General features: G+C 37.2%; 2 protein-coding genes across 2 annotated transcripts in view; one reads left to right on the top strand and one right to left on the bottom strand.

The window, feature by feature from the left end:
- Window positions 1-26960, bottom strand: part of MACROD2 (mono-ADP ribosylhydrolase 2) — a 1996248-nt gene that overhangs the window by 1256710 nt on the left and 712578 nt on the right. The window lies entirely within an intron of this gene.
- LOC129150926 (signal recognition particle 14 kDa protein-like) lies at window positions 4023-4355 on the top strand. The gene has a single exon (XM_054724197.1). It carries the CDS (start codon window positions 4023-4025, stop codon window positions 4353-4355), a length of 333 nt encoding a protein of 110 aa, XP_054580172.1.

Consider the following 26960-nt stretch of genomic DNA (forward strand, 5'->3'; position numbering starts at 1 on the left):
ACTACTAATTTGCTTTCTGTCTCTATGGATCATCCTATTCTGGATACTTCATATAGATGGAGTCATACATTTATGTAGCCTTTTGTGTCTGGCTTCCTTCACTTTGTACATATTTTCAAAGTCCATTCATGTTGTATCAGGTACCAGTACTTCATTCCTTTTTATGGCTGAACTCTATTCCATTAGATAGCTATGTAGCACTCTTATTTATTCAGCAGTTAATGGATAGCTGGTTGGCTTATTTTCACCTTTTGGTGATTGTGAATAGTACTGCTATGAACATTTGTGCACAAGCTTTTGTTTGAACACCTGTTTCCAATATTTTTGGTATATGCCTAGCAGTGAAATTACTGGTTCATATGATCATTCTATATTTAACTTATTGAGAAATCACCAAAATGTTTTCCTCAGTAGTGGGAACACTTTACATTCCCACCAGCAATATATAAGGGTTTTACTTTCTCTACATCCTCATCAACAATGTTATTTTCCCTTTTTAATATTTATTAAGGCCATCCTTATAAGTGTGAATGGCTAATAGTGTTGAGTATCCTTTTATGTGCTTGTCGTGATTTGCGTATCTTCTTCTGAGAACTGTCTATTCAAGCCCTTTATCCAATTTTTGGAGGTTCTTCCTTTGTTGTTGTTAAGTTGTGAGAGCTCATTATATAGTCTGGTTAGTAGACTCATATTTATGAGTTACAAATATTTTCTGTAGGTTTTCTTTTCACTCCTTGATAGTGTTCTTTGAGGCACAAAAGTTTTTAATTTTTGTGATGTTCAATTTATCTATTTTTACTTTTGTTGCTTCTGCTTTTATATTACATCTAAAAATCTACCTCAAAATCCAACATTATGAATATTTACCCCTATGTTTCTTTTCTAAGAGTTTTATTTATGTATTTAATCCAACTTTGACTTAATCTTTATATGTGGGTGAATTAAGGGTCCAGTGTCGGACTTTTACATGTGGATATCCCATTGTACCAGTACTATTTTTTGAAGAGACTATTCTTTCCCCATTCAATGATCTTGGCAATGGTCACTGTGGAACAATGGACAATAGGATCTTTGTCAAAATCAATTGATCATAAATTTATGGACCTATTTTTTGGACTCTCAATTTTTTCCGTATATATTGAAAAGTGAGCCCTCCAACTCTGTCATCTTTTCCAAGACTGTTCTGGCTATGTGCAAGCATAACACTTCCTTTTTATAAAGTTATTAACAAAAAAGTAGAGTTGGATTTTGGGTGAAGACTTAACAAGACCGTATTAGCCAGTTGCTTACTGTGAATGTTAATATAACATATTTACCAGTCTCACCCAGGTTTTTTTGTTTTTTTTTTTTTTTAAGGGGATGTGTTTTCACAGTCTGCAGCAATTTTTAAGAAAATATTCCAGGATGGGAAGAACTGGAGGACAAGGCAATTTAAAGATGATAATAATAATATTTTAAGTTAATAACATTAGAATATTTATGGGAAACACTTGCACATACATTATCTGATATTTTCTCCCCAAATTTATGTGTAGTAGTCAGGGTAGACATGACTATCCTCAAAACACAAATGGGCAGTTAAGGCCCTGAGAGGTTAATGTCAGTTATTTCAGCGTGGTGGTCAACATCGGCCTTAGATAAACTTGGCTTTATTTATAATTTTACTTCAGTTTGGAAAAAATCTATAGCTAATAAGCATTTTTAAAATTGTGTCTGTAAATTCTTGCTTATTCCAAGGACTTGCAGAAACAAAAACAAAATGCAGATGCCAAACACAGAATCTGAGTTCTCTTGAGATGAATCTGTGTGTAGATTTCACTTCTTCAGGCTGAGTCCCTTTACACTCTAAGCTGTGCTATGATTCTTCTCCACAAATAGTTAACCCGCCTACTGCACAGTACTTCTCTGGCATATAAATTATCATTACCTACAAAATATTTTCAGTGTGCAGTTAAACAACACAATTTATCTGCATTATATATGATGAAAAACCTGTGCAAGCCAAAAGGTTGCCTGAGAGCAATGGCCTAAATCATCTCTTAGGAGGCCTTCCTCTAGCCCCAGCAAAGTATCACAGGAATATTACCAAGTATTTAAGATGCAATTTGGAGAAGTATTATACTTATTGCCCTTTGGAGGATTTATTTAATGCCAAAGAAAGACAAATACTGTGTAATTCATAGGTCAATAGGATGTGTCCAACACTCCAACATCCAGTGCAAGAACGACCACTGAGCCCACATTCTTTCAAAGCCTTGTGCTAAACAGTCTTGCTATAAATATGCTGCAGGGGGAAATCTGTACTTACTTTCCTAGTAAAGTTGACATAATTTTATTCCCTGAAAGCTTGAGCCATTGTGGTAGAATACAAACTAAAATTAGATTCCAATTATTCTCAAGTGCAGCTATGCTGTGTCTTTTATTCTTTTATTTGGTGAAATGGCAGTCCTACTTGGTAATTGTATATTAATTTTCACCAAAAAAGCATTCCAACCAATTCTTCAAAGAGGGAGTTAAGCTTATTAATTCATTCCTTAACAAGAGGACAAAGTGCATGCCTTGCTGTATAAGAAGTAAGAACTCCTAGGGACCAAGAAGATTTAATCAAGGATTGAAGGGAAGAAAAAGTGAATGAGCCAGTAGCAGAAGAATGTGAGGTTACCCAAGTTTTCAGGAGTGGGGTGGGGGTCACTTTCCAGAGCTCAGCCAAAATAAAATAACAAAGCAAAGCAGACAAATAAATTCCTCCCGAGATACAGGCTAAAACACTGACTTTCCTTTATAATGCCACTTTAATTTCTGGTAAAATTCCAAAGCAAAGGTTAATATTTCATGATATTGTCAACTTTGCATAATACTACTTGTGCTACTCATGACTTACACAGCTTTAGGGACTGTATTGATTTTTTTTCCCCTGCTCATAAATCTGAAAATGCTCTCTGCCTTCCCAGTAGACCCTTAATGTTTATTGGTGTCTATCTTAAAACAACAGTTCAAGGTTGGAGCTATGAAAACATTTGGGGCTCTAATTTACCCTAAAGAAGGTCTACAGAAGATTACAGATAATACATAGCACTTAGAGTTTGCCCAAGAAATACCAGAATCACCTCCATCTAAACACATGCACACTTTAGTTTTCCTAATGCATGTTGCTACATAGGAAAGTTACAAAGTGGCTTATGTCACAGTCCCTCCAACATGTCAAAAGAACTCCAGACCTATTCAAAGCATCACTTTCCATTCTTAAAAATTATTCAAGACCTTAGACTTTTTGTTTCTATGTATTATATACAGAGATGTTTTCCATACTGTAAATTAACAGTTTTTAAAATGTTTAATTCATTTAAAAATAATAATCCATTTCAGATTAATATAAATAGCATATGCACTGTAAAAATAACCATATTTTAAAAACCAATCTATTTAGTGAAAAAAATGGCATGGTCTAAAATATTTGCTAATATCTTTAATGTCTACTTTAAAAGAAGACAGCTGAATTCTCAAATCTGCATTCAATATGTTAAGAAGTCCTGTCATGAGCATCTGGAAAACACCATACACTGTGAGAGAATGAGAGGGACAATAGGCAAATAACGCCACAGTATTGTTATGAAAATCATGTTGACATCACAGACCCCCTTAGAGGGCCATAGGACTCCCAGAGATACCCTCATCACACTTAAAAAACTATTTCTTTAGAGCATCAGGAAAATTTTACAGGGATTAGAAACACATAAAGCAGATGACTATTAAGATACTCTTAGCAAGTAATTATGGCAGTATCCTGTTAGGTTCTAAAATTAATTTCTTCTAAATAAATGTCATATCAGTTAGTGCTCTCTCTCCTTGGAGGTCATTTAAGGCAGAGATAGACTGTCAGCTCCATATGGGGCACTGGAAAGGCGGGTAGGTTTTCTGACAGTTGATCTTGTCTGAACAAGTAGATGTAGGGACATTCTAACGATTTTTCATTAGAATTAATTATGTCGATGTGTGGCCTGAGTGGGGCCAGCAGAGCCAGGATGGTTCTGCTGGAGAGTGAGGCGTTCCTAACGGAGCTGACCAGGCTCTTCCAGAAGTGCCGGCTGTCGGGCAGTGTGTTCATCACCCTGAAGAAGTATGATGGCCGAACTAAACCCATTCCAAGGAAAGGTTCAGTGGAGGGCTTTGAGCCCTCAGACAACAAGTGTCTGTTAAGAGCTACTGATGGGAAAAAGAAGATTAGCACAGTGGTGAGCTCCAAAGAAGTGAATAAATTTCAGATGGCTTACTCAAACCTATTAAGAGCAAACATGGATGGGCTGAAGAAGAGGGACAAAAAGAGCAAGAGTAAGAAGAGCAAAGCAGCACAGTGAAGGGCTCCAGATTCCTTGCTTTCACCAACTAACAACCAAATTGCTATTTTTCCTTTGGTTTTTACTTTTGGCCACAAAACTAGGTTTTTGGTTCCGCTACATTAAGTGTTTTCATGTGAGATTATGTTCATTTTGGGCGGAAGAAGAGCTGTGATGTTTACAGGGTAGTTATAAGAAGCCAGTTTATTTTAGATCTGGCTAATTGGTCTATGTTGCCTACTTGCATATTCCTGGATTTTAGTTAAAGACTCTGCAGGCATCTGTGTGAAGAACAATGCATCATTAAACCTGTCTATTTATCAGAAAAAAAAAGATTTAATTATGTCCATAATAATGGAAAACCTGAATTTTTGAATAATCAAACTTGAACTCAGGATATCCATGCTTCCTCCCATGTAGGCCAGCAAAGTTCTCTTACTTTTAATGTGCTAATCTCACTGGAGCGTTTGTGCAGTTGAAGTTATAACTTCAGTGTTGACCTTGATCACCAGGGCTGATCAGTGATTTTCCTTGCATTTCTCTTGTTGGATTTAAGTAAGGCCTACAAGGTGCTGAACAGAAAATAGCTTTGCAATCACAAAAGACAATATTTTTGATGTACAATTAGTGCATGTCTGGGTTTGTAACTTATTCTAGAGATATACATTTAATTCTTTTAGTGGTTACCCGGGGAAATATAACATGTATAGTTAACTGAATAACATTTAAGTGTAATCCAATCTTCCTCCTAAATAATAAATGACTTTTTAAAAATGATTTTAGTTCAAATTGCCTCACCTCAGATTACAGGCAGCTTTTGTCTACTATCTGTTTTATCTATCATTGAACCCTATACACACTATTATTGATTTAGATTTGTGTGTTCCATGCCACTGAGTTGGTGGCTCTGTGAATGAGTGATGCCCACAATGTCCTGTTCTCAATAGCCCTGCTCAGCTCCTGCAGATCTGTGCCTATGGCTTCTTTTATGGAATCCGCCCATCTCATATTTGGTCTTTAACTTATCCTGATGCCTTCTATTACTGTCTTTTCCAAAGAACCTTGCCATCTTATGATGTGTCCAAAGTAGGACAGCTTCCATTTTGTAATTTTTGCCTAGCAATGTTTCAGTATTTGCTCTATGATCCACTGCTGGTCATTCTGGCAGGCCAGGTATCTGTAAAGCTCTCCAACACCTTATTTCTTTTCTTTTTTAATCTTTATTATCAAACCTCAGAGGGAAGGTAGGGGAGGGTGGGGGTAAGAGGGAGAGATCAACCAAAGGACTTGTATGCATGCATATAAGCCTAACCAGTGGTCACAGACAACAGGGGGTAGGGGCATGATTGTGTGGGAGGGTTTGGGAAGGTAATGGGGGGATGAGGACAAATATGTAATAACTTAATTAATAAATTAAAAAAAGAAAGTATTACATATATTCTCCCCCCTTCTTTCCCCATTGACCCCTTCTAGCCCACCCCCACCTCCTGCAAATGAATGCTTTTATTTGTTTTTCCTATTAGCTTTCTTCGCTGTTCAACTTTCACATTTATACATAGTAATTGAGATCCCAAGGGTGTGGATGATTTTAGCTGTGGTCTTGCACGACAAATTTTTGCTTTTGGTGATCTTTCCTAATTCTTCCATTGCTGCCATTTTGAGTATCAGCCTTCTCTTGATGTGTTGGCTGTAGCCTCCATTTGAATTGATAACTGAATCATGGTAAGAAAAATTGTTAACAAATTCAGTGCCTTCACTGTCCATGTTAAAGCTGTGTATTTCTTCTCTACTCATGATTTTTGTCTTCTTGATGTTCAAATGCAGCCCTGCTTTAGCACTTTCTTCTTTTCTTTCATCAGAAGTCTTTTCAAGTCTTTGCTACTTTCTGCCAGTAAGATGGTGTCAGCTGCATACCTTAAGTTACTGATATTTCTTTCACCAGTTTTCCTTCCTCCAAGTCTGCTTACAGATTAAACAAATAGAAAGAAGAACAAATAGGGATGAACAAAAATGCTCCTTGTTTGACACCTTTGCCTATAGCAGTGATGGGCAACCTTTTGAGCTTGGTGTGTCAAACTTCGCCAAAAAAACTGAGCATAACTCGGGTAGTGTGTCACTTTGAGGAAAAAACATTATTTCACAAATGTTTCATCCTCAGGAGCAGCAAATGTTTCATCCTCAGCATGGGCTGCCTCAGCGGCCGCGTGTCATCAGAAATGGCTACGCGTGTCAGTGCTGACACGCGTGTCATAGGCTCGCCATCACTGGCCTATAGGAAGCCCACGGGAGATGATTCTGTCTCTTCATATCCTGTCCTGATAGTGGCTTAGATTTACTTACGTATGCATTCATTTCTTTTCTCATCATTTCTTTTTTTCCCCTTTTAATTTGGAACTCCATTCCACAATTGTTTTCTTCTTCTTGAAGTACATTGTGTAGAAATTCCTTCAGTCAGGGTCTGCTGGTGGTAAATTCTCTCAGTTTTAATTTTCTGAAAGGTACCTTTATTTCACCCTAATTCTTGAAGGGCAGTTTCACTCAGTTTATAAGTATAGTTTGATAACTATTGCTTACAGCACTCTAACGCTTTATCTAATGCTTCTGTCTTCCATTGATGCTATGAGAGAGACTCATCTGTCCAGCGGTTGTTGCCCATGTAGGTAACTTGTCCTTTCTCTGTGGTTGCTCTGAGAATTTTATTCTTGTGTTTAGAGTTCTATGGATGGGCTTCAATATGTCTAGGTGTAGTTTTCTTTTCATTTATCATGTGTAGGATTTGTTGGTGTTCCTGAATCTAAGGATTTATGCCTTTTATCAATTCTGGAAAATTCTCAGCCATTGTATTTTCAAATATCAGTCTCCTCCATTTTCTCTATTCTCTTTCTGACATTCCAGTTATATGTATGTTAGACCTGCTCAGCATACCTATACATCTCTTACTCTGGATTTTATATTTTTCATCTATTTACCTATTTTTACTGCAATTCTTCAGATCTTCCAGTTTGTTAGTTCATAATTGTTAAACCCATGTAGTGATTTTTAAAACTGTATTTTAAATTTCTAAACTTCTATTTGATTCTTTTAAAAAGCTGTTTAATCATTCTTGATAATCTCGCATCACTTAATGACATTTTAATTCTCTTTTATTTTAGTAAATACAACATATACACTTAATTACATTCTTATTGATGATTCCAACATTATGATTCTATTTTTGTTGCTCTTGTTGATTGTAGACCATGATAGTTTTCCCTGTGCATTGACTCATTCTACATAATAACCTTGTGGCCATTTTGAATTTATCCATAACATTTTTGGGATTTGTATAGACAGTATGTACCTCTAATGAGGATTTTCATTATAAATCACCTTAGAGTACTTTAAACTAAATATTCAGTTTGTGAGTTTTCAGACAAATACATAAGGTAAATGTGTGCTGACAATCCATAAGATAGCCAGCTTGTGGTTATAGACACTCCCCAACTTGCCTGGACCCTGGGTATTGGGCCTTGGTTCTTATATCCCTAGATGGCAAGAATTATCCTGGTGACAGGGGACAAGGAGCACAGGAGAGCAGCAGCTTCCTATCCTCACTTAGTTCTTTGACATTGGTGGATTTCTTTATTATCAAGCCAGCTCAATCATATATTTTAAATGGTTATTAATGATACTAGACAAAATATTTAAAGTGCTTTTAATAAGTGACGATTTTCAGATGATTTGTCAGTCATATAATCAGAACTGGAAATTCCTTGGATTAATAGATATAATGACATGTTTATATGAAAAATTTAATTCTACTGCTAGGGTATATATTTATTTTAATTTATAATGTTCAATGATCTTCATACTATTTGTTAAAATCTTATGAAATTGTTTAAATTTATATAGTTTTTATAATTTATCAAGCACTTTTGTGCCATTTACTTTAAACTATTTGAAGGCTAGAACAACTATGTGGTAGTAAAAATGACTAAATGTTGTTTCCTGTTTTGTTAGAAAATGCCAAGGAGACAAAAATCCTCAGAGATTTATCTAAGTGGCAGCTATAAATATGCACATCTAACTATGAATTAAAATCTAACCTAATGTTTTTGCAGCTTTTTAGACGTCACTCCATTTATTAACTATACATTCTTTTAGGTATCTTGTATGAAAACAGAATGATAGACTTTCTGTTAACCTTACTTATGCTCATATATACTCTGCAGAGAATAATCTGTCAGGATTGAACCCTATAACAATGTGCCAACTAATATACTTATATTTTTCCTATTCTTCCAAGTGGTATTACAAAGTTATGAGTGTAACAACTCATTTAAAAAATAAATATAACTGAAATTATTGTTCTGGCCAGAATCTTGACAGAACTTTGCATCAACCTCTAAGGGACTCCCAAAAACCTGGAGCTCACCTCCGGCTATTTCTGACACAGACAGTAACAGTGAAATCGTTTTTCATGTTCTGTAAGCTTTTCCAGTAAAATCTGGCTGCAGCCATCAGACAAGATAGACATTAAAGAGAGATTTGGGTATTCAATTTTTAACCTCTAGCTATAATATATGCCATATAAAATTGTATATCTCAGGACCAATATCAGAAAAATAAAGGGAAAAAACATTTAAATAGGAAGCACTTAAGCTAGTTTATTTTTAAAGTACTTTCCGAAAGATAATGTTTAAATTATAAAAACTTTGGCTTTAGTCATGTGCTCACAGTTCTATTCACCTGCAAATTAACACTCTAAAAAATATAAATTGCTCCTCATGTGATTTTAATTATAAGAGAGTTTCATAAATAATTTTAAGTTACCAAATACCTTATTTTATTCATATCTAAAAAACAATAATAAAAATTAAACACACAGATATATAATTCTGGTACTAACTTTTGGGACGTGGGAACTTGACATTTTAAGTAAGAGAAGGCATACTGGGTCATAATTTCTTCTGTGGCTCTACTTAACAGATATAAGTGGAAACAGATTTTGGGGGCCAATAAGTTAAGCACCTCCTAATTTTAAAATTCATGGGCTATGAAAGGATTGCACAAGAGCCTTTAAATCCTTTCCAATAGGATTTAAATAGTCACAATATGAGTAGGATTGGAGAAGTAATTATAATACCTTCAGGCTAACTGGGGCTGGAGACCTCTTCCATGTGGCGAAGGAGCTCCTAAAATCAGTCTTCTCTTTAGAAGGTGGATAAAAGATGCTCCTTCATGATTAAAGTGATCACCTTACAGATCTACTCAGTATCAAACTGTTGCTGAGATCAAATGATGTAACATATTTGAAATTAATATGAAAATTATGATTAGTCATTTGGTACAATTAACAGGCAATAACAAAATAGGAAATAGATAAATTAGATTTGGGAAGTGATAAAGTAACCACAATCACACATAATAATGAAACATGGTAGAACATTTCTCAGTGGACACCTGGGTCCATACAGCTTCCTTTCTAAAGCATAAATCATCTGGCTGGTAGACCTTCCTTTTTTTTCCAATTTTTAACAATAGTTCACATACAATAAATATTATACTTCAAGTGGGCAACATAGTGATTAGACATTTATATAACTTACAAAGTGATCATCCCAACTATCTAATATCCATCTGACATGGTACATAATTATTATATTATTGACTATATTCCCCATGCTTTACTTGACATCCTCATGAGTGTTTTTATAACTGGTAATTTGTATTACTTAATCCCTTCACTTTTTTCACCCATCCTCCAGAACACCTCTCCTATCTGGAAACCATCAATCTGTTCCCATTTTGTTTGTTTGTTTATTTTGTTTTTGTTTTGTTTTTTATTCCACATATAAGTGAAATCATATTTGTCATTTGAGACATGGGTAGATGTAGAGGTTATTGTGCTAAGTGAAATAGTCAGGCAGAGAAACACACATTTTTAATGGAAGATTATTGATAGAGTATCTCCAGGTATCCTGCATATTTTTAAACCAAATGATAAGGCATCAGAATTCACAAAAGAGAAACATCACACAGTTAATAGATTATATATTAGAATATATATTTTTAAAACTAGTCAGTTGAGACCATATAAAAGAGATTTAAAGAAAATATACCCCAAAGTTTTGAATTAAAAATAGTACTATTTGTGGTGAGGTGTGTTTTTTTTTCTTCAATCTCTAGTAAAATGATTAACAAAATAAATTTATGGAAAAAGTACCATACAAATCACATGCATGATTTGTCCAAGCAATTCATTAGCCAGTGACATGATCATAGCACATCTCTGCTACTTCAGCTATGCAACATCGTGGTTCAAGGAGAATAGACTATGGAGGCAGAATGCCTGGTTTTGAGTCCCTAGGGGTTCTGGCACTTATGAGATGTATACAAGACCTTTTTTAACCTCTGTGCCTCTGTGAGTAAAATGGGGATAATAATACTACCTAAATTATAGTGTTGTTCTAAAGATTAAATTAGCAATTTTTCTAAAGTGGTTAGAGGCAGTGTCTGGCACATTATAGGTTCAAGTAAGCATTTTACCATTTCCATTATGACACAGAGAAAAGGAAACTAGATCAGATGTTAATAAACCTGAATTTTAGCCTCAAATTTGCCACTTGCTCAGATAAGAAGCTTAAAAGCAATTCAATTTCACCTGTGACACTAATCACTTCACTCACTACCCTCCCAGGAGGTAGGATCAAGTGAGTGCATGTGTACAAGGCACCTTAAAAGCATCGAGTTAACCTTTAAGTTCTCTTGGAGAAAGGCAATAAATTTTCAGGTACTGTATCATGTGAATTCTTCTTTTGATATTTCAGAAAATATCAAACACCGAGGCCATATGTTGCTTACATTCATACTTAATGGTGTCCCATTTAACAGTGTTTTGGGGCACTAAAAAATATTCCTTAAAACTCACTACTACTTTAGATCAATAATATAAGAAGAATTATTCATTCACTAAAAAATATGGTATCACCAGTAATGAAGAATTTTGAATTCTCTCTTGTTTCAGTAATTCAATTTTATTAATTGGAGTATCTTTTGTTCTGATTATACTTCAGTGAAGAAAAATAAAACGATTAGGGCCAAACAGTCAGAAACATGGTAACAGGAATAGCTCATTGCACTGATCCCAGTTGTGCCCATCTAGACCTGCTCAGCACTTGCTCTGGTACAGGCTGTGATGTCCTGCCAAAGCATCACATCCCTCCTTTATCCTGGGGGCAGGCCCAAAGTGCCATAAGTTCATATCCAGGGAGCAGATATCAGCGAATGGCAAACAAGGATGAACGATAAATATCCCTCACTCCTTGGATGGAGCAACTCTGAAGCATGTTTCACCCAGTTTCCAAAAGGTCAGCAGCAGGATTGAGCTCCAGTTCTCCCCAGTGGCAACCTGTTTGATAAACCACTTCTCGTCAGCTTCTTCCCCTTCCCTGCCTCACTTTCCACTTCTTACCAGCCTTCCTGGGATCACCTCTCAATCTACTTGTTTCAGTATTGTGAGGAAACCCAAATAAGATCTTATCATTTACAGAGAGTTTACTATTTGGGCTAATTATTCTGGCTTTCCTCCTCCCTCAGTGCCCATGCCTTTCAGTGTCCTTGGTTTACTGTGTTTCTGCCAGACTTCTACATCTTAGTACACCATGGGACTCATCCTGGGGCACCTTCTCTTTTCCACTTCCCTTCTCTGCAGTGTTCATGTACCAATAACTCTAACATTTCTGTTTTCAGCCCTGACAGATCTCCTAAGCTCCAGATTCATATCTTCAACTACTGATTAACATCATCATTTAAATGCTAACAGGGCCAACAAAAAACTCTTGATGTGCCTTCCAAAACCTGCCCATCCATCTTGCCCATCTCAGGTTATGGTGTCGCCATCCATCAGTTGCAAAAGCTAAAAACTTAGGATTTCGATTCTTCCCATCATCTCACTCCTCATCTACCCATTTGTCACCACATCTAGAACTACCACTTCATTTACTAGTAAGCACAGTTCTCATGTGGGCTGCTGCAGTAGTCTACCAAGTCTTCCTTCTCCATCCCATTCTCCACAGAATATCTCAAGAAATCTTTTTTAGAACATTAAGTAAGCCATGGCATTCCCTTCTCTAAACCTCCCAATGGCTCCTAATAATACTTAACATAAAAAAACAAACTCATTGTCCTGGCTTACAAGGCTCTACAGTTTCTTACCCTTGCCTCACCTAACTTCTATATGACGTTCTCCTTAGATCATGATGCTCAAGTCTCCCTGGCCTTTTTTTCCCCCCTTGTTTCTTAAATATAGGAAATTCATTCTTGCCCAGAGCTTTACATTATCTGCTTCTTTTGCCTTGAATGCTCTTCTCTGAGATCTCTTATAGTTACATTCTTCTTATTCACATATCGGCTTAAATATATCCTCTTCATACAGAACTTTATAACCCAATATAGTGCCCAGTCACTAAGTTATCACAGAAGTTACCACTCCTTCTTCAGGCTTATTTCTTAAATATATATTTTTTAGCTTCCCTGAGTAGTAGTCAATAATAGGAACTTTGATTTATGGGCATTCCTCATATCTAGAACATAGATGAGTGAAATAAATAACAGAAATTATTATGCCTCCATTTTAAGGGTGATGAAACTGAACTTTCAGGTACTTATACAGTTTGCTCAGGCCAATAGAGACAGAGATTTAATAAACAAATCAAATCAGTCTGACAACAGAGCTCACACTTTTAACCACTATACCAAATTTCCTCTACATATGGGTGATAAGGGGAAATGAATTTGAAAAATCATAATAAGCTTAGTTAGTCCAGGAACTCAGTGCATCCACTTTTACAGAGTGCTTCTTTTTAAAAGACTCAGCATGTTTGAATTATTCTGAGGCCTATAAAACAGCCATAGTTCTTAAGATATAAATCTTAATTTTTATGCTATATGTGTTCAGCAGGAAGAAAGGAAAGCAAAACTATCTCTGTTTCTTTGTTCTCATCCTCTGCACAAGCCTAGTAAGAGATATCCAATAGTTTAAACCACAGGGTACAATTTTCAGACCATTTTTTATTAGAAATCTAAAGGAATTTATATTCTATACAACATAATTCATTTTGCATGGAAACCACTAGAAGAGTGGTCATGCTCAATAGGATTTCCTTTATGAGAATAAAATTGCATTTAACACATATGTATGTAATTTGGAATCAGAGTCACAATGGTCTATACTAGTAAGCCAAGGTATGTATGTATGTGTGTGTGTGTGTGTATGTGTGTATATATATATATATATATATATACATATATATATATATATACACACACATATATATATATATATTTCTTGTGAAAAGCTGAATAGCATCAAAATAGAGATACTCATAAAAATGTACTACCCAATGTGTATGAGGAAACTCAGTTAAAATTATACAGGAGACAGTAGACCTTTTTTTGTTGTTGTTAATCCTCACCCAAGGATACTTTTTCATTGATTTTTAGAGAGAGTGGAAAGGAGGGGGAGAGACACAGAGAGATAATCATCAAGTGAGAGAGACACATCAATCAGTTGCTTCCTGCACATGTCCCAACCAGGATCAGGGATCGTACCTCAGTGTCCTTGACCGGAATTGAACCCAGGACCCTTCAGTCTGGGGGCTGATGCTCTATCCACTGAGCCAAACCGACTAGGGTGACAATAAACCTTTAAAGGAAAGTCCTCTAAATTTTTTGATATGGTTTTTTAAAATATATTTTATTGATTTTAGAGAAGAAAGAAAAGGGAGAGAGAGATAGAAACATCAATGATGAGAGAGAATCATTGACTGGCTGCCTCCTGCATGCCCCCAACTGGGGACCAAGCCTGCAACCCAGGCATGTGCCCCTGGCTGGAATCGAACATGGGACCCTTCAGTCTGCAGGCTGATGCTCTATCCATTGAGCCAAACCAGCTAGGGCTGATAGGTTTTATAATGAGACTCAGCATGGATAAATTTTATCAAAGCTTTCTAAGACACAATATATTTAATCACCTTAAAGAAGAAATCCAAGGAATAAAGAAATTTAAAATCTTAATCAAGAGGAGGTAATCATATTTTTATAATTATAACAACAACAACAACAAATATTAGCTCTCATATCAGATTCCAAAACAATGACTGGCAATGGCACAAAGAAACATTATTTAGTCATTGTTTTCTCTCTCTTGCCCTCTTTCCTAGTCCCTTCATTGCCAATGAATAGAGTTGCAAAACATCATAATCTAAAATATTATTTCAGAACAAACTTAATATATGTAAGTCAAACTCCTGATGCAGAAACTGTGGCCAGCTACTAAGTGCCAGCACAGGCACCTGAACTCAGCATGTTTGATTCCAACAGTCTTTCCTCCTTATCACACACGATTATCACACTAAAAAAGCAATGACACACAAGTATATATTTTTGTATGCTTTTACTTATTCTACTTTGCTTTGTTTGTCAGTGGCAATGGGAATATCCAAAAATTGAACTCACTGAAAAAAAAAGTATAAAAACACTGAGAATTAGAAGGGAGATACTGGGTTACAGTTCTAAAGTACATGGTGGTTGTGTAAGACCACAATATCTCTGGTGGTGATTGTCAGAGACCAAAGTCAGATTAGTAAGCTGTTAAATCATTTCATCTGATCTCAGGTTTTTATTAATATAATTGGATAGAATATAAAAATCTATCTTTTCTCTGAAGAAGATAAATCAGTTACTATCACTCAAAGAGATGGCTCTGAGAGAGAGAAAACCTGATGTCAGCAAAGTAACTTGATTCAGATGTACAAGGACTGTGAGCTCTGTGGTCTGACCGCCAGGAACACCAGGAAGAATGACAAAGGAGATAAGGAGGCACAATGTTTCCTATGTGTAATTTCTATATTGTCATCTCACATACCTGTCAAAAAATATATCATTTATATACTGAAGCTATTTCTATTACCTTTGCTCTCAGGAAATATAAGAATTCAGGTAAAACACTACATTCATGTAGCACACACCTTCCTTTCCAGTTAACTTACAAGCTTGTTATATGATTTTTTGGTACTTTTAAAAGAATTTCATTTGCCTTGCTTCACTAGGTTTGGGAACTATACCCGTTTATTAAATGGCAAATATGTTCTACTTGAGCTTATAAGAAAATCTAAGATTGGTGAGAAGATACAGTGCTTAATACCAGCTGCTCCAGATGTATTTCAATAAAAGAGCAAATCAAAATTGCTTATAAAAGTATCTCCAACATCCACTGAACAGCTACCATGTGAAATGCCCAGGAAGTTCCAGTGATAGAACACTGTCTGCAAGAGTTTTGCAATCTGCTTATGATAATGCAGCCCAATATAGGAAAAGAGAAAGAGGCCTTAAATGAATTATTACAGACAATGCATTGAGTACTGAGGAAGAAGTGGTTACTTTTAATTAGAATGAAAGAAAGAAAGACTTCATGGAAAAGGTCACATATATTTTAAAACTAAAGGAAGAAGGTGGAGGAGAGAAAGTCAAATGTGTTGAGTGCCTTTGTGCATATGCTATGCTAGAAACCTAATCTAGAGAATTTTAATTAACCCTCCAATAGTAAGTACTACTGTGGGAGATTCAATAATTGTTTCCAATTATTTATCCTCAACCTTTATCTATACCTTTTGTTCTGTGACATTGCAATTCCTTCATTAGGGGTGGATTGCATTTTCTGAGCCAATGATGTCACTTCCTTAGGCCAAAGCGATGCAAACAAAATCTTGAATTGTACTTGCACAGGTGGATAGTTGGACTTTCTACACTAACCAGAAGAAAAAGGATTCTTGTATCCCAATGACCCTGCAAAATATGGGAGACTCATGGAGAAATACTGAGCTGGTGCAGTACCTGGAGCTCAGCCCAACCAATCCACAGATGCATGAGAAATGAATGTTTATTTTATGCCACTGAGTTTTGTGGTTGTTTGTTAAATGGAATTTTTGTGCTAGGAGCTAATTAATATATGTACCTATGCAGAGTTAGGAACTAAGCCTTAGAGGGGAGAAGTGTTTTGCCCAACGTTACCTAGCTAGTAAGAAGAGCCCAGTTTAGAATTCTGTTGCATTAGGAACCTAAATTTATATTCTTTCTATCACACTGACCCTTTAGAGAAGGGGAAAACTAGAGAGAAGGATATTGCAAGGTTAGGGCAACTAAATGAAGGAGAGCATGGAGGTACAAAGGAAAAGCTTATCTTGGTTGAAATTGTCTATGATGACATAATACTTCAAGACTTTAGAAAGATAACTGGTCTAAATTAAGAAGAGTCTTGAATGTCAGGCTTAGAAATTTCAACGACATGAAAAGCCATAAGAACATTTTTAATATGGATGCAACCTACTGAAGTAAGGCAATTCCGAAAGCTCCATTCAGTATAAACACTTAGTGTGATCACTCACAGACTGTTGCAGTAATATAAGCAGTAAAATAATAGACAATAGACAACAGACAATTATTTCTCACACTTAAGCCAAGATTAATTGTATTCACCCTAATAGACACTCCTTATAGAATTGAAAGATTTACTCTTATTTCAAACACATCTTCTAGACTGGTCTAAATTTAAATTTACTCCATGAGTTTTAACATTCAACTTACATCAACATATCTGTCATCTAATATTTATCAATTCATTATGTGTGTATGCGGATGCATCCAGCAATTTGTAATGTGGTTAGAAGAAGTTGCTTGGCAGCTGGGAGATGAATCAGGCTAAAAAAATAAATAAATAAATCTACTGCCTTTAGGCTAAAATGCTAACTAAACGAGGAAATGGCTACGATATGACAACTGTATTTACCAAACTGTGAATTACGCATGATGAGTGTTCAATGTCCTGGTTGGTTGGGAACCTTTCCAAGGGTTTAGAAAGAGTATATTTTAATTTACTCACTTCCTTTAACAAAAAGTACTTGCTTATTCAAAACATAACTACATATGAGATATTAATTGAATAGATTAGAGGTAATATAGTCTAAAGTTCAACTATGTTTATAGTCATAGCATATAGACTTTATGGTTTTCACTAAGGCCTAAGATTTACAAGTATCAAATTATTATTCCCATTGTATACTCATCACACTCATCACTATAATTAAGGAAAAATATTAGCAAAAGAGATTTTTTTTAACACAACACCCTCTAGTTTGTATTATGTGCAATTGTTTTCAAGTTTCCTGCAAATCCGAGCAGATAAGGAGTCATTCCCCAGGAATATAAAAGGTCAATTTATGGGGTTATAATATAAGGTAACAGAAGATTTGTCTTTGGGTGGTGGGCACACGGTACAATATATAGAACTTGCAACATAGAAACCCACACCTGGAACCTATATGTTCATGTTAACCAATGTCACCCCAATCAATTTAATACACACATTTTTTTAAAAAGGTCAATTTACAGACATGAGAAAGACACAGCTGCCCACATATCCTCTATCCCTACCCTCTCCTCACCACCAAATTTTATTCTGTTACTCATGTTTTCCCCACCTAAGGTCCAAGGCTCTAGAGGGAGTTGGCTGTAGATTATGTACATTAGGGGCATAGTTACTGTCCTTAAAGAAATTGGTTCTTTAGTGACCAGACATAGGCCTCAATTAGAAGGAATGTTAAGTACTATTTTCAACTGATATTCATCTGCAGTTCAGATCTTCCCTTTCCATCTCTTAGACATACAACATTTCAGGGATTTGGAAAGCACCAGAGAAGTCTTTTTTTAGGAGTACACATTTTAGGATACTTTGATGAAATGTGCCATTTATTTATTGTCTATGTTCTTTAATGAATAGAATGAGCATCTCAAAATTAAAAGACTTTTAATAATCAGGCCCTGCATGATTGTGAAATTCCCATTCCTGATTACCGTGGCCTCAGTCTTGAAAGAAATATGGTGAAAAGACAGATTATAAGTAAATTCAATTAGTGAGCATTCAGAAATTCTTAAACTAAATTAAGACTATGAAAAGAACTGGGAGGAGACAAGAAAACTCTGAAATGAGAGTTTCAAGGGAGCAGAGGAAGATAGAGTATATGTTTCTTTTTGAATTGTATAATAATACTTAGATTCAAACACTAAAATGACTTTTTTAAAGTGTAAAATACAGAAGCATTCTAGACAAGAGATTATATTTCCTCATTATTTATATTTTTTAATTAAAAAAGGCACAAAGACAAAGGGAATGAATAAATCTAGATAAAAGAAACCCATGTTAGAGCCGAACTTTCTTTTTCTTGGGGGAGACCATGTTCTTACCCAAGGACTATATTACTTATTCCATCATTTTCTGAAGAAGTTTCCAAACCAAAAATATGTTGTTTCCAGTAATTATTTCTTAGAAAGTTAACTTTCAGAAGTGACTACCTTAGGCAGCTCCAATTCTCCAATAATTTAAATTCCTAAACAAGGTTTCCCATCCAAAAATCCATGGTTTGTGTTGGAAAGAACCTAGACTCCATGAACGGTAGGATCAGAGCCTGCATATTTGGCTCTTTCCATCAGCCTCAAGGGCACAGCCAAGTTTGATTCTGGGGAACAAATTATATGTGAGTGTTGGGGGTTCTGCACCACTGGATGAGGGGAAGGCTAAGAGATACCCACTCCTTGTCCAGTTTCTCTCTCTGCCTCACAGTCTTACCACTGATGTTAAAACCAAACACACCATACTGTTTCTTCTAAGACTTTATCCTAATGTCATGTCAACATATTAACATGTATACATACACACACACACACACACACACACACACACACACACACACACACACAGAGGCCCGGTGCATGAAATTTGTGCAGGGGGGTGGGGGTGTCCCTCAGCCCAGCCTGCACCCTCTCTAATCTGGGACCCCTCAAGGGATGTCCAACTGCCCACCAGGCCTAAACAGGCAGTCAGACATCCCTCTCACAATCCAGGACTGCTGGGCTCCCAACTGCTCACCTGCCTGCCTTCCTGATTGCCCCTAACCACTTCTGCCTGCCAGCCTGATCACCCCCTAACCACACCTCTGCCAGCCTGATTGATGCCTAACTGCTCCCCTGCCAGCCTGATTGCCCCTAAATGCCCTCCCCTGCCAGCCTGGTCACCCCTACTGCCCTCCCCTGCAGGCCTAGTCACCCTTAACTACCCTCCCCTGCAGGCCTGGGTCCCCCAGAACTGCCCTTGCCTATAGGCCCCGTCACCCCCAACTTTTCTCCTCTGCCAGCCTGGTCACCCCTAACTGCCCTCCCCTGCAGGCTTGATCACCCCCAACTGCCCTCTCTTGCAGGCCTGGTCCCTCCCGACTGCCCTCCCCTTTGGCCATCTTGTGGTGGCCATCTTGTGTCCACATGGGGACAGGATCTTTGACCACATAGGGGCAGCCATCCTGTGTGTTGAAGTGATGGTCAATCTGCATATTACTCTTTTATTAGATAGGATAGAGGCCTGGTGCATGGATGGGGGCCAGCTGGTTTGCCCTGAAGGATGTCCCAGATCAGGGTGGGGGCTCCCTTGGGGCATGGGGCAACCTGGGCAAGGGGCCTGTGGTGGTTTGCAGGCCGGCCACGCCCCCCAGTGAACCAAGAGGAGGCCCTGGTATCTGGGATTTATTTATCTTCTACAATTGAAACTTTGCAGCCTGGAGTGGAGCCACGTCTCCTGCTCACTCCGTGGCTGCAGCTATTTCTATTGGAATTTATTTATCTTCTATAATTGAAACGTTGTAGCCTTGAGTGGAGACCAAGGCAGGCTGGGGCTGCAGAAATTTGGCTTCCTCCATTGCTGGGGGCAACCCTAGCCTCCTGCTCTCTGCAGCTCTGTGGCTGCTGCCATTTCTGTTGGAATTTATTTACCTTCTATAATTGAAACTTTGTAGCCTTGAGTGGAGGCCTGGGCAGGCCAGGGTGTGTGGAAAGCTTGGCTTCCTCCATCGCTGGGGAAACCCAAGCCTCCCTCCTCCTCCTATGGCAGCAGCCATCTTGGTTGGGGTTAATTTGCATACTCACTCCTGATTGGCTGGTGGGCATGTCTGGTGGGTGTGGCTTGTGGATGTAGCTGAGTGATGGTTAATTTGCATATTACTCTTTTATTATATAGGATATATTGAAAACCACAATCTTACACTATGTGTTTAGGAAGAATAATTACTCCTTCCTGCTTTGTCCATCACTTACCTCTCTTCCCTTGTTCCAACTAGCTTCTGCTAAGTCCACAGGTATTTTCAGAAGGTCACAGTCCATGACAGCACCCTCCCAACTCTCTCCCACTTGGCTTCCCATCATCCTAGGAAAGTAACTAAAAATCACCTCCCCAAACCTCACTTCCAAGTTTCCCTGCCTCGCCAGAGTCCACTCTTTATCCCTTTGTTGGTCATCTTAAATCTCGAAGGAAATAAAATTTTAATCCTCTCTCTGCAAATGGTTAGCCACTCTTCAGTTAATAAATAGCTGTCCTTTTAGAGTGGAAATGTTAACCAAAACCACATGAATGGTATCCAATATAGCAATTGGTTAATAACTTGAAGATTAAAAAGGAAACATAAAGTATAGTATTTTATAAGGTTTTTAAATAATGCTTTTACTTTCAGCTTTTTAAAGGGAAGGAATATTTAAAAGTTAATTTACACTTCCTCCTACCACTCCTCCAATTTCACCCTACCCTCACTTCAGACATAAATAGTCATCAAGTGAAAGGAAGAGACAGACAGACAGACACATCCTAGATATCTTTCTGATGACTGTACCAAAGAACAAACATGTCAACTATACAAACAACTGTAAAATTCCAAATACAGAATAAAACATGGTATAATTTCTATTCAATATTTCAAATTTTATAGTACTTTCATTCAATTAACTATTCTGATCCAATATAGAAAGGCTAGAGATTTCATATGTAGTTTTGTTAACATAGAATTAGGATTTTTAAAAATATATATATTTTATTGATTTTTTACAGATAAGAAGGGAGAGGGAGAGAGTTAGAAACATCGACGAGAGAAAAACATCGATCAGCTGCCTCCTGCATGCCCCTATTAGGGATGAAACTAAGGTACATGTCCTTGACCGGAATTGAATCTGGGACTCTTCAGTCTGAAGGCTGATGCTCTATCCACTAAGCCAAACCAGTTAGGGCTAGAATTAGAATTTTTATTTATTTATTTATTTTTTATTTATTTATTTATTTTAATATTTTTATTGATTTTTTACAGAGAGGAAAGGAGAGGGATAGAGAGCTAGAAACATGAATGAGAGAGAAACATCGACCAGCTGCCTCCTGCACAGCCCCTACCAGAGATGTGCCCGCAGCCAATGTACATGCCCTTGACCGGAATCAAACCCTTCAGTCCACAGACCGACGCTCTAGCCACTGTGCCAAACCGGTTTCGGCAAGAATTAGAATTTTTAAAGTCAGTGCTTATAATGCTTAATACTCAAAATATATTTTTTTTTGTTTTAAATTCTAAAGCAAATTAAGAGTTTTCATTTCTTAAGGTTGTCAGTTGACACTCAAGGTTAAAAATGGCTTAAGGACATGATATGTTGCAGTATTCTTTTCAGAAAGCAGCAGTGAAAGGACTCACCTGCATCTTTAAAAACAAAGCTAATTAGTATGCCAGGTTCCTTCCCCCCCAAAAAAAAGTAAAGCAGAATTTGCATACAGCAGAACTAGGAAGCTGGTCTTGTTCATCAGCATATTGTAATGCCTCCTGACAGCTTCACACACCGCCTCATCAACATCATACTGTTTCAATTACACATTTTTACCCACTTCACGTGTTAAGCCATCTTCACTTCTATCTCACCTCGAGCTGCAGTATTAAATTTAACTACATTTTCCCAAGTAGAGATGGATTTTCTGTAAGGCAGAAACCAAAGAATCAGTTACATTGTATTGTTGCAGGCCACAAAAGAAAGTGGAAAAGGCGGGAGTGAAAAGAACCAGGGTGGATTTTAAAGAAACAAATAATCCGTCCCCACAAAAGCCTGACCCCCCTGAAACAGTGGCAGAAAGAATTAAGAATTGGATGGAGCACAGCATGGGGTCCCTCTGCCCATGAAATGGAAAAGGTCTTTTTAAGAAAAGCTGAGGCCGCTCACGCCCCTGTGATCATCCTACCAGTTCCCTCCACATCACAAGGGTAATGAAGCAAGCTCTTTGATTTTACCAGGGAACTACTGAAAAAAACAGAAAGACGGCTTGAAAAGATGGGCTTTACTTTAGCAAACACCCTAGAAACATGCCCCAATGTAACTGCCCCCTACCTCACGTAAAAATATATCTTCTATTTAAATCATGAAGAAAAATTTTGATGCGATAAAGCAAAATAATTCCAAAAGAGCATGACTCTTATTATGTGGCTGTACTAGTATTCCTTTGTAAACATTCTAGGCCGACTGACAGAAAACTCCCTCATAGTACTGCAGAGTCCGTCTTTCAGAAATAAGCATCATTGCATGAATGTGTAGAGTTCAGAGAGCCATTGAAAGTGGGTTTTCATAGCAACAGAGCAGGTTGGAAATCAGAATAGAACAGATTTCTTGGTGTTTGGATGATTTATGAAAGTTTCTCATTACCTTTCTCTCAAATTGACATTTCATCTGGATTGGTTAATTACCATTTTTCTGTTTCAGAGGCAAAAAGATCCTGAATAATGCAACTGCAGCTGAAATTGTCTTCACTTGAACCTCAGGTTGTGCAATGTTGGTGTTTTCTCACCCTCTGTTTACGCTGAACTTAAAAGCTATAACAAAAAAAGAGTCCCCTTTACTCAAAGACCCTAAGCCTTTACTTCAAAAATCTGTAAAAACTGGCCCTAGCCGTTTTGGCTCAGTGGAGAGAGCGTCGGCCTGTGAACTGAAAGGCCTCGGGTTCGATTTTGGTCAAGGGCAGATGCCCAGGTTGTGGGCTCAATCCCCAGTGGAGGACTTGTGGGAAGCAGCCAATCCATGATTCTTGCTCATCATGGATGTTTCTATCTCTCTCTCCCTCTTTCTTACTCTCTGAAATCAATAAAAATATATTAAAAAATAAATAAATAAAAATAAAAATATAATAAAATCTGTAAAAACTGGTAATTCTGGCCTGTTTGGGTTCTCCTAGCAGTGGTCGGCAAACTGCGAGCCACATGGGATAGGGGCTTAATCACAAGGAACAACAACAGCCTGTAATTATTGGAATCCAGAGTCTAGACCACTGTCCTAGGGTACAGAAAGGCTGGCCATGTCTGAGCTGATGGGACAATTTGAGGAGAGGTTCTCTGCCTCTCAGAGACAGCTTCACATTCTAACAGAGGCTTGCAGACATCTAGGTTAGAAACATGTGAGGCAGACTAAAGTACAATCATAGCCCCAGCACTAAAATGATCAGTCTGTGATTTGGGGACTGTTAATCCTACCTACCACTGACTAAGCTATGTAACATTTCCATTTTTAAATGAATGCCAAAGGTATTTAAAATAAGTGGCATTTGCAATAATGGAAGCCTTCAAATAGAGAACTTTTAAAATCACCTTAGATTTTAATCACAGATCATTCCCCCACAAGTCCCTGCCCCATAATCTACTATGGAATAGGTATATGCTAGATTCTGGACCAAATTGGAGAGCAAAATCAGACTGTGGTCCCTGTGGAAAAAAAAACATTAATCAAATAATCAGATACATATAGACATTGAAAAAGGAGAGATAGATGTGGGGCTTAGAGAGAGGGATTTGACTTGGCCATGGAGGTCTTGAAAGAAGATTGGGCTGATCTGAAGGGTAAGTAGGAGTTGATAACACAATAAAGGGACAAAGATCATTCCAGAAAGAGGGACAGCATTGCAAAGGGCCTACAATGAGAGGGAGCATGGTGAACACATATAATAGGGAATTATTATTTTTTTTAAATCAACATGCCTAGAGAAACAAAAGTGATCAAGTAGAAGACCAGAGAGAGAAGGTAGAGGCAAGATCTCTTAGGCCATGTTTAAGGGTAGGAAACAGAGATGAAAATAGGCAATGTTGAGATTTTTCCCAGGAGGATAACAACTACTCTTTATGTTTGCACAGATCACTCTGGCCACAAGGTGAAGTGACTGGATGGGTAGATGAATTCTGCGCTATTGTGTGCAGGAGCCTGAGCAGCAGTGGTGACAGGTGTCCATGGTGAGCTCTGGGTCTGGCCCACTGTGGTATAGCTGTGCAGGTTGCCTCACCCTTTACTTGTAGACATCCATCCTCTATCCTGCATTCACTACCTGAATAATCTTAAAGCACAACTCTGACTATGTCATCTTCCTGTTTATGCACATCGGCCACATCCTTATAGCATCAGTCTCAGTCTATGCTGGCACCAAGGCTTGATAATGGGATCTCAACCTACTTTTTAGGTCCCGTTTCTACTTCCTTTCAGTCCAAAGCCCTACTTCGTCCAAAGTGGTGCCCTTATCTCCCTGTGTTTGTGTCCTTCAACGCTTTTGGGATACTCTTCGCCTCCTGCTGGCCTGCCTCTCTTCACACTTGTGTGCAGTCCTGAACAAACCTCTTACCTCTCTCTTCCCTTTCCTAATTCTCCCCATCCTTCTCCATTCAGCTTAAATACCTTCCTTGTTTTCTATTAGGAATTGCCAGACCACAGAAGTCTAATACAGATCTCTTAATTTCTTCCGCATTCACTTCTTCTTATTTGGCATTTAACCATGCCTTATTTTACTATCACATTATAAATTGATAATAGTGTTTTCTTTAGCTTTTCATAGGTGTATGTTTTATTTCTTCACCTAATTAATAAAGTGCTGGTGTCAGGAACCATGCCATATTTCTTTGAGTCTTTCTCAGCACCTGTCTGTTACTTTGTACATTTGTAGGCCTTCAGTGAATAAGCATTGATTGGAATTTGTCCTGAGATGTCCTTTACCTTTAACCATGTCAGTTAGAAAAGGATTTTGGAGGGCTCTGCATAATCTATTTAATCAGATTTGCAAAATTCACAAAGTAACAGATGTGGCAAAATTTCTAGAGTAAAATCAAACTTGAATCTCAAATAACGGGTTTCACCAATGAAGAAAAGAGAGGTTTTAGAGTAAATAAGTAACCTGGATTCAAATGCTGGCTCAACCAGTTATGTTCTAAGAGGTCTTCAGCAAATTCCTAACTTCTCTAAACAAAGAATGTCAGCCAGCATACTATCTGTAAATGTATGATACAAGTCTAAGTAAACACTTAGAAAGAGGTCTGATAATTAGTATTCAAAAAAAAGTGTATACTTTCTTCTTAACTATCATCATCACCCTTAATCTAATGTGCATGCATGCAGTTATTTGCACATGCAGGCTCACACACATACAGATACTTTCTTTTAAGTCCTTCTTTTAGTTTCATTTGTGATTGCATTGGCTTCTCAAATCTTATCTTTTTCTTCCTTTTTCTCTCTTTTCTTCTTTCTCTCTCTTTACTTGATGAACACCTAACAATAGGGCTTTGGAAATCACAATTGGAAAAATACAGCCACTATGGACACCCTTTTCAATATACCAGTTACATTATTGAATGTAAACAGGAAGGGCAAGAACTTCTACCTAATTCCCTTTTCTATTGTCCAGTAAGCAAACATTTCTGGACTGAGCCATTAATCCCCCCATTGTATTCTCTTCCCCACAGTCAAAGTGGGTAAGATTAGAAATCAAGAGAAAAAAGAACAGTTGAGAGCTTAGGAGATACTGACAATTCAACCTCACAAAAAGTCTATGAATGCCTGAGAAACAAGAAAGGTTGGCCTTTCTCCTTAAAATCCATTTGAATCGGTGCAACGTCTGAACATAGTGTTTATTTGTAACCTTTGTATATTTCAGTTGTGGTAAAATAGTCAAAACAAGACTGGCCCCATTTGATATGAGACTATGTAAATGTCCTAACATTGACTGTTCACTTAAGAATTGTAGGTATGCAGGGCATTCAAGATCTATCAGGTGCTTTAAGAAACAAAGAATGCCAGCCAGTTCCAATTGTCAATATATATTTATCACTTTTTACATGTGCACTATTTAATGTCATATGAAAACAAGCAAGCGCTGCTATGTGACTGTTTACCAACCCTCGAACAAAGTCTACTTAGGCTGCTGTATTTAATTTAGTTTTAATAATGCAAACTAATTTTTATGTATCACTGACATTCAGCCACATAATTTTCCTTATTAAAATTAATTCCTCTATACAGAAGTGTAGAAATGAAATAATTGTGTATTCCCATCCCAAAAAGATATATGTTTGACTAATTTAAGGGGTTCTAATCTAGAGGCATATTTAAAAAAAAATAAAGTCTTCCAAATTTTAACAAAATTGACCAAACCTTTGAAAAGATATATAAAAAAATTCTGAATCTATTAGAGTTTTTTATTATTATTGTTGTTATTTTAAAGAATTATCTTCTCTCATTTCATTAAAGTTTTGACATGAAAAAGTGAATGTTTCATATAGATGGAAGAGATCTGGGCCATACTTAAGGAACCAACCAACAATGGCTCAGCTAGCTCCAAAGTGATTCCTATTAGAATGAAAAATAAATAAACTAAGTCCAAAACTCAAAAATATTCTCTTACAGAGATAAACGGTAAGTGCTCTCCAGAAAGGGAAAACAGCTCCC

The sequence above is a fragment of the Eptesicus fuscus genome, chromosome 12, assembly GCF_027574615.1.
Source record: "Eptesicus fuscus isolate TK198812 chromosome 12, DD_ASM_mEF_20220401, whole genome shotgun sequence".
In the NCBI taxonomy this organism is placed as follows: Eukaryota; Metazoa; Chordata; class Mammalia; order Chiroptera; family Vespertilionidae; genus Eptesicus; species Eptesicus fuscus.

Bases quoted from the DNA above. Each gene is read 5' to 3' on its own strand.
- LOC129150926 (XM_054724197.1), top strand. From the start codon at position 4,023: ATGGTTCTGCTGGAGAGTGAGGCGTTCCTAACGGAGCTGACCAGGCTC.